This window comes from Lygodium microphyllum, chromosome 18 (assembly GCF_053477565.2).
Source record: "Lygodium microphyllum isolate KBCC chromosome 18, Lygodium_microphyllum_v1.1.10, whole genome shotgun sequence".
Classification (NCBI taxonomy): Eukaryota; Viridiplantae; Streptophyta; class Polypodiopsida; order Schizaeales; family Lygodiaceae; genus Lygodium; species Lygodium microphyllum.
The window spans coordinates 98,600,050-98,609,616 of NC_141152.1; the positions used below are offsets into that span (position 1 = coordinate 98,600,050).

The following is a 9,567-nucleotide window of genomic DNA, read 5'->3' on the forward strand; positions in this document are numbered from 1 at the left end:
GTGCGTGCACTATTTTGGTATTGTTGTAGGATATGAAATTTTATTATCTAAATTTGGGAAGAAATTGTATTATTGAGAAAGTAAATAACTTTTAAAAACACTTTATGTCAAAATTTATGGAAGTGAGACCATTTGCAGCCAAGTTAGGTACTCTTATTTACAAATGGCATCAACTCAATGTGCAATCTACTTGCTTTTCAAATAACGAAAAAGTGGTTGCACCAAAATCTAAGTTTCTTATGATAGTTGGCAGCATGCATGACTTCTATGAAGGATGTGATATAGTTTGATTATGAAAATTTGAATTGTTTCCCATTAGCCACTCTTAAAAGTTATTAAAAGTAGTCAAAGCATAGTAGATGAGCCATGAAGGTCAAAAATGTAAAGAAAGTTGAGGAACCATATGTCTCGCATAATAGTAACAAAGACGCTCTAAGTCATGGCTTTAATGTGGGTATCAATCATAAGTATTGATCTTGTCTCATAATACAAAAAACCCAAGAATACTTCTTTGGTTTCACTCACCCAACCTATTAATTTCTTATGTACACATCTTTTCATATACCAGATATGTATATTTTTGCTTCTTAATTTACCAACATGTAGTTCCAATCCTCAATGCACAAATCTCTTGTATACTCATATTTCACATAGGGTATATAATCCCTCACAAGAAAGAACAAATGATCCATCGGAGTACGACGCATTCTCCAGCTCATCTTGGTCCTTGAGACACGAGAGTTTGAGGTATAGTATTCATTCACTACATAGTATCTTTGCTGCATGAGCACTGTATTATTCAAATTCATTCATTCTAGATTATTCGTTGTGTTCATTGTCTCTGAGTTGTTGTAACCAAAATTATGTTATGTTATCAATTTGTGCATTGTCGTACAATTGTATTTATGTTTACTAAGCATCATAATATGGCAACCAAATACTCTACTACTCCTACACCATGGAAAAACATAATTTGATCAATAATTGTTAGTTTATCTTGGAATGGGGATCCCAAAGTAAGGTTGTATATAACATAAGTGAATGATCTCAAGCCTTCTTTTAGAAAAAACATTTGCCAACGAGAGTTCTAGTCATTGTGCCCCCAACTTGAAAAAACCAACTGAAACCTCAATGACAATTGACCTTAGAACTTTTCTATTTTAAAAAAGAAAATTTGAAAGGTGTAATAAATGTTTCCCCAAAGGAGGAGATTTGGCTTTTATTGTAGTAGAAGCATATGACAACAATCAAACCATGTATTGAATATACACCATTATCCTAACATAGTTCCAAGCAATTTATCACTTACTAAGACATAAAAGTATCCAAAACTACTCAAAGAAGCATGGGATTGACTATATGCCAATACACTATGAATTTCTTTGCAATCCACTTCATTGATAACCAATGTCTGAGACTTGATCCTAGAATAGCTTTTCCTTAGCCTAGTAAAATCTATACAATCAATTTTGCTATTGGTATGAAATTCCATTTGGCTTGTATTTGAGTGGAGAAGATGTGCTGTCATCTCCTATGTATAATTTTGTTCCTCTAGAATACATAATTGAGACCTTATATATTGCTATCATATCTCATGATTGCATGATGGTTTCCCTTCTTCATAACTAACCGTAACATTATCCAACCAAAACCATGCTTTATTGGGATGTCTCCGAGGTTAGTCTTAAGTGTATGTGTTTCTACCTCCTATTCAAACATGAAATTGAAGACTTCTTACTTTGATATTGCAAATGATGATAGCTTCTCACTTTGTTGTTCTTCAATCTTTTGTACCACTTTGTTGTTAGGCTTTTGGCACCATGCATTTTAACTTCATTATAAGTCTTCACAGTTGTCAATCCCTTGAGTTTACTCTCTCTACGTGAAGAAGGCATGTTTCCACTTTATGCTTCCATCCAAATCATTTGACCATCTTGGTTTTTCATTTCCTCATGTTCGAACCCTCTTGATTTGCCATTGCCTCATATTCAAACCCTCTCTGGCTCAAGAAGGCATGTTTCTAGTTTGCTAACTTAATTATGAAGGGCTATAGATGCGAATGAATTTGGAGAGAGAGAGAGAGAGATCCATATACAAGTGTCTTACTATAAGCACAAGTAACATCACATGCTAAGGGGAACAAAGGAAGCAATGATAATGCCTCTTATAGCTTTTCATCTCAACCCTCTTAGCACCCTCTTAGCAAGACATGTCTCAAAATGATCCCTAAAACTCTCTTGTTCAACAAAGTCATAACAACTTGAAACTTCACACCCACAATGATCGATGAGAAAAAGAGAGATAAACACAACATAGTAGAATCTATTTTTTATCGAGAATAGCATATATTGAAAGGATTGGAGCAAGGGATATATGGCTTGCTTAGAAATACAAAGCATAGTGGAGATCACTTGGAATCAACAACCACAATAGCCTCAAAAACTTAGTGCCACATAAACAATAAACCATAGATTTGTAGTTGCATGTGTCTCCTCTCAATTAAGGTGCCCCTCAAAGGCTTCAACATGTGCAGTAGCAAGGCTCAATCAAGGGAAAGGGGGGGTGGTAGAGAGAGAGAGAGAGAGAGAGAGAGAGAGAGAGAGAGAGAGAGAGAGAGAGAGTGTGTGTGTGTGTGTGTGTGTGTGTGTGTGTGTGCGCGCGCGCGCGCGCCCGTGCATGTGTATGAGTGAAGAAAGGAAGAAAGTGATACTAACATCCTCTAAGATGCCTCAGAGGCACATAGGACAAAACAACATAACTGAAGATTTTATATAAAATCCACTTTAGGGTGCCATTGGCATAAATGAAAGCAAAGTACTAAGGCTATAAGAGTTACTATATAACTTAATGACCCTAAAATAGCCTAATTGTTAGGATTTTGAAACTCTTCTATGATGGCTTTGCTACCACTATCGATTTTCCCTCTTTTTTAGCTACCTTCATCTTAGCAATTTCACCTAGTTGTGCTTTGAGTTGTGTTTATGTGAGCTCATCTATAATCCACATTTTGGTTCCCTTGAAACATTTAGATTGCTTTAGAGTTTCAACTTTATCTTGTATGTCTCCAAACTCCAAAGTTGCTTGGTTATTCCCTTGTTTGGTGATGCACTAGGTGTCACCCAATTAAACCCTTGATTTTCCAATATTGCTCTTTGCTTGATTTCTAAGCTATGTGAATCCAAATATTATTGGTGGTCTTCATCATCTAGTTCATGTTATGTTTGTTAATGCGAATCGTTAGGAACTTCTAGTCATAGATGATATTCGATCTTCTTTTTGCAATGTAGCTTCATTAACTATAGAAAAAAATATCTCAAAGAGTATATGTACACATGCACATTTTTTGTGTATGCATGTACGCATGCACTCATATTGTGCCTCAATGACTTCAATGCTAAAATCATGCACAATGTAAGGCAAAATTAAAGACTATACAAACTACAGAGAAAGAGAGATATTAGTGTCGTTGCTTTTAAAACATATAAATTGGAGCATTTAGGTCATGTTTCTGTGTAGTGGCTCTAAGAAGGCATGAGGACATAAGAAAAGACAAATTTGCTTTGGTAATGTGAAGACTTAGAGGAACTGGCGATTGTGTGATCCCCCACCAAACAATATGAATTGAGCATGCACTTGAAGTAGGAAGAGGGTGAAGTATGTCTATAGTTCTCTTCAAAGGCCCCAAGGTATGGGAACATTAAGCACCATGTAAGGCAAGCATAGTAAAACCAAATAGATTTTTGTGATGATTGTCCTCTCAACACATTCAAAAGTTAAGCCTCAAACAAGTCACAATGCTTGAGCCAAAGTGAAAGAATGGAGTGTGAGATTGTGGGGTTGAGTCCCTTGGGTAGTCTCGTACAAGCCAAAATGCTTGGGCCAAAGTGAGAGTGCAATGAGAAATCATGGATTTGAGTTCCTTGTAGGATGTTTAGTGGGCAAAAGGTAACAACATCCAAGCTTTAATGTTAAAACTAAAACTTTCTAGTTTCCGTTCGTACACACACAAACACACGCACATATAGACTAAGTCTTTGTTTATGCACATACACATATATAAACATACATTAAAATCACAACCTAATTTGTATCATTCCTATCCACATCATTGACTAAAAGCACGACGACTTGCATTAGCATTATCTTTCCTATGGGAAAAAAGGTTGCAATTTTATAGCTTTACCCAAGCTCAAAATAAGTCCATAACACCTTGCTATATGGAATCCCCAAGGAGAACACTTGATGTCATTATGAAACACAAAGCAACCCAAGTAGTTCATTTCAATTGCAAAGGCAATACGCTTCAAATTGTAGACTTAGCACATAGGCTACCTTTGGCGTGCAATTTTTTTCCTTGCAAAATCTACACTTAAGTCACAAGTCAATGCATTCAATTGTGATCTTCATAACATCATTATCATCAATTGTTCCCTCATACACAACAAACATGCAAGCCCATGCAATGTATGATAGTCTATGAGACCACATGCTCCTTCCATGACTCCAATCTAATCATTAAAGCATGCATTTATATGTCATCAAATACATGATATGTGCTCAAGTTAAAAAACCCAAGGCATAATAAGACCAACCTTACTTCGAAGTATAGCTCTCAACATAGTGCTAAGCCTCATATGTACTTGTATCACCAACCCAAATGAGCTCAAAAATGTTCTAAGCTCCAATTTGATATTTTTGACATCAAGGAACTCAATTACAACAAGATGATACACTCCTATTCCTACAAATATTTCTACCAATGCCTGTGTAGACATACAAGTGTATATTACAAATATTTCTATTAAGACCTCATGTTGAGATTCTATTAGTGTCTTTGCAATGTACTTGGAAAGAGCTCTCATACGATACCCGTAGTTTCTCACCCCACTACCCATTGACACCACTTGCTTGTGACACAAAGAGAGAGAGAGAGAGAGAGAGAGAGAGAGAGAGAGAGAGAGTGTGTGTGTGTGTGTGTGTGTGTGTGTGTGTGTGTGTGAAGCAAAGCCAGCTAGAGGGACACCCCCCTAGAGAGAGAGAGAGAGAGGCAATAAAGACCAACTTTTGGAGGCACATCTATCTCACGTTCTAGAGACTACCTAGAGAGAGAGAGAGAGAGAGAGAGCATGTGCAAGCTCTGCACGCCTCAACCACCACCTTGCCCACTTGCATGAGAGAGAGAGAGAGAGAGAGAGAGAGAGAGTGTGTGTGTGTGTGTGTGTGTGTGTGTGTGTGTGTGTGTCGCCTCCATGGAGACCAACATGCTTGGAGAAGAGAGGAGCAAAAGAGACTCTAGGGGAGAGAGAGAGGGAAAAGGTAATTCCTTATACATTAAAGATATTGAAGCGAGTTCAAGGGGGGAAATTACAATTAGGTTAGAGAATCAAGTTCACAATCATCCTAGTGCTTTGGGCTTTACTAGAGCCACAATCTAAATAAAAATACTGTAAATGTAAATGAGTATAGAAGTCCGAATAAAAGATCCCACCTTAATGACGTTCACCTTTGGGATGTTACAAAGTCAACCACATAACTTCCGAACACTCGTGCACTAAAGAGTCTTCTGATGACAAAAAGAGAAAGATCACATACATTTCCAAACATTATAGAGTCCATCTCAATATGTTTCCATATATGGAGCCCTAACATACCTCATTCACTGGAGTCTACTAATGGCAACCTCACAAATATCACATTGAGTGCCAAGAGCATAGAGTTCATACAAGTAGCCTCTCCTACGCATGAAACTGTTACTCAGGCTGGGTTCAACCGGAGGCGGCAATACTGCAAAACAAGACCAACCTTCCACCTCCTTCGTGTGAATAGTGAAAAGCCAGAGGTAAGTGTGCTACACAAAGGTAAAGAGGTTTTTTCTTAGTGCCAAGGCTCTTCCGAGGGGAAGGAGTAGGTAGAAAGAGGGTGTGGCCAATGGAAAGAGGTAAGTCTCAGCCATTTGTGGGATCCCATGTTAAAAGTCCGCCCCTTTGAGATATATGTACTGCCGATCGTCTGAACCCAACCTCAGTCTATATAAGGCCATCCATCTTCAAATTGTCTACGTATAAATGAGCCAATCTTCAATCTATTCCAATGGCCACATGCACTACATCCCAAATCAACTTGCAAGCACAGCAGGCAGGCTTATACCAAACAAATCTGGGAACCTATATGGGGCAACTATATGGGTGGAAAGATTAAAGTTCAAGCCTCCAAACAATCAGATACATATATTGCACACATTTGTGTAAATGCGGTAGTTAGCTTGCAATGATATAAAAGGTTATAAAACAAGTAGCCTAACTATTAGGAAAGAACCTCTTCGTTTAGCTGGGATCATACACATGAGGCAAATGCAACTGTTCAACTTGCAAGATTCAGTAGGCAAATTGAACTGAAAATATGTAGAAAGTAGCCTACTAGTAGAAAAAAGGCTCCCAGTGAAAAATATAGTTTTGTTATACAAGAATCTCAGGAGACCAGCAGCTTAAAAATAGGGTATTAATGCACAGGAAAAGTTATAACACGAGCCCAAGAGACCATTGGAAGGGATCAACTCCAATAGGCAGTCTCATTTCACTCAATCCTTTAGCTTCATGAGATTAATGTGAAAGCACAAGAATGCGCTTAGCCACCCCAAACACAGAATCTAAGCCAGGAAGCAGAGTACAAATTCTTTAATAAGATTAGACTCAGAAATCACATGAAACTGTTCTACATAGAACATTCAAATGTAAAGCACTGCCAAGTCAGTGAACATGTAGTACAAGTCTAAACCTTTATGATATGCAAGGTACGCAAGTCAGATTTCATTCTGAGCAATTTTACCTCTGCAACCAGTAAGACTCAGTTAGAAAAATAAGCACAGAGCTAACATGTTCAAACAAATAGTTCCGAGACAAGGGACAATTTAGATGCAGTGTCCAAAGAAACACTTGACCACATTTGAATTGTATTCGTGTTCAAGACACAGTTGGAAAAACTGCCTAAGGGCAAATTGGAGTGCCTTAATTGATAAAACTCAACAGAGACCCCCTAAATCTAAAAAACGGTGTAGGTAAACGCCACAAGTGGCAACCTCAACTCTCATCCAGCAGCTTCATCGAGTCTTCAAATACTCTTGAACAACATTCAGACCCTCTGTTTCCTCACCAAAATCCTGCCCAAATTTTGCAAAATGTCACTGATGGTAAATACATGCCTATAACCACGGCCATAAAGGTACATTAACAGCAGAAAATTAACTTAATTGGAAATCACAAGCACTACATGAAATCAAATAAGGCATCCAGTCAAGTGGGTAGAGATTCACCTTGACAACTACACAAGAGCAGCCAACAACCTTTCGAGCCTTGCCTTCAGAATCAATCTTGCACAACTGCAAATGAAAGTGCCTTATGAGGTATAGTTCAAAACAGAAAAACTTGACACAGCAAACAATACAAGTAGACCTACCCCTGCCCATTCACCAAGCTTTTTGGCACTCGGCACAGAGATCAAGTTCACGCTATGCTCTGAGCATAAAGCCTGCACAAGTTTACTGTAATCGGGTTGATTGCAATCTTGAGCAAGAACACAAAGCTGTGCTGCATGCTTCTCAATTGCCTTTGCAGCCTCGTGAAGCCCTCGAGCCAACCCATCATGTGCGAGAGCCTTCTTAAGCACCAATTGTAACCCTGTCAAAAGGTCCATAGGCTCTCCAAGTGAGGGGCCTGACGAAGAAGGCTTCTCCGCCAGAACATCTTCAGCACTGCAACATAGAAACCAGAACTTCTCAGAACCTCATAACAGGACCACCGTCAGAAACAATAGATTAGCAATTTCTGACACACAGAAGAGCAAATTGGGTGAACATGTCAAGTCGAGAATTCAGACTCGTTTAATACCAGAAACTGCACTCAAAGTCGTAAAATAGATGGTTTCAGTGAGATGAAAAACAAACGACCCATTTGGAGACATCAAACTAAACAGTTCATTGGACACAAAAGCATATTGTCAAACCTTTACACACTCACATAGAGACATCCAACCTATACAGCTGATGACATTGTTCTTGTAGTCATTTTAAAGGATGATTCAGCAGCAAAGCAGATAAATCTATGATCGCACGGATGCGCAAACTTAGTGGTCTCAATGAACCTAATCCAGGCAAAAGCAATCTGTTCTTTCCCGCAATGTTGAAGCTTCGTGTGCGAAAGTACTTCTCAAAAGCCAACTCTCTAAGCAAATCATTCACTGTTTTCAGCACACTTGTCGCTTTCAACTCTCCTAACAAATCTCTCACTATGTTGGTCCCAGTTCAGGGACACTTCTCGCTCGCCAAATTTAGGCATTTGAGAACATCCAAGACAGCGAACAATGGCGGCGACAAGCAAAAACATAAGACATAAGACTTAATCGCAGATTGAATGAAGCATACCCATCCGCCATGGCAGCAAGACTGTGCGAGCTCGCGAGATCAGGTCCTGAGACAAGGGAAGAATCAGGGAGGAGTACTATCGGCCTTACAAACAGAAACAGGAAACGCGACAGGGTGTCAGGGGAACGCCATACCTGTTTTCGCTACGTGCGGAGATGCGAGCCTTCAAGCGCAGAAGAGGGGCTGCTGGAGTATGCGGATTAGGGTTTATAGCAATCATTTTAATATGCGTTCACACCACCAACCTTAGTCCGACCTTAGCCTTCACCATTTTTTGGTAGAAATAACAACTCCTTTGCCTTCAAAATGTCTCTAAGGGACTTTTAATCACTCACCATCTTTTAGTTGTCTTTTACTTGCAATTAGGGAACCTTGAACTATTTAACTAGATGCTGCAAATATCTTTATTATTTTATCATTAATATATATCAGCCATGTTACTCAGAAAAACCGTTAACTCCAAAATCTTGCACACTTATTTTTAATGCAGTTTTTTAGTACCGCTCATTGATGGGTGAAAGACGGATGTTATTCCCACAAGCTTGGTTTTTACTTGAATATCACATGAGCTTGTTGTTTTCACAACTACAAGTTTATAAAATGTAAGGCATTAAACCTTCTTCCTTTAATTTTGAAGGTTTGTGGTGGGATTCATTTTGCATTCAACGTTGGTTTTTCATGAAACTACTCTCAAAAACTATAGTCTAGTGTGGCAAATAGAACATATACATGCATTCAACCTAGAGATTACAATGTATTAGCATTCATTTTTTAAGAAATTTTTGACGAAAAGACTTAGGAAACCATGAAATATCAACTATGTTTTCTGTGTTGAGTGCAAGAACGATAATATATTTTATGATGTAAGAATTTACAAATCTAAATGGTTTAACTTTCAACTACAAAGCTTTGGCAAGCATCGAAATACCGGCCATGAAAGTTGGTTGCCTGTTAAGACACTCCATAATGGCTAACTAATCCTCAACACAATTGTTGAGCAAAACAACCAAAAATCTGGAGCAATTTCTAATCTTACCATTTAAGATATCCTTCTACAAAATGACATAGAGGATATATCCTCTTGAACTTCATCTAATTTTGTCTTGTTCAAGAGTTTACTCATCATCACTTGTATATAGACCCGCACACTT

The 9,567-nt window shown here is 38.3% G+C and overlaps 1 protein-coding gene across 1 annotated transcript; it reads right to left on the reverse strand.

The window, feature by feature from the left end:
• Window positions 1-6,847: 6,847 nt before the first annotated feature.
• LOC148021180 (small ribosomal subunit protein eS12-like) lies at window positions 6,848-8,662 on the reverse strand. The gene is made up of 5 exons (XM_087699017.1): window positions 8,551-8,662; window positions 8,417-8,462; window positions 7,453-7,747; window positions 7,310-7,375; window positions 6,848-7,156 (listed from the first exon to the last, which is right to left on the reverse strand). The coding sequence occupies exons 2-5, from the start codon at window positions 8,425-8,427 to the stop codon at window positions 7,097-7,099; spliced, it is 432 nt and encodes a 143-aa protein (XP_087555143.1). The 5' UTR covers window positions 8,428-8,462; window positions 8,551-8,662; the 3' UTR covers window positions 6,848-7,096.
• Window positions 8,663-9,567: the final 905 nt, after the last annotated feature.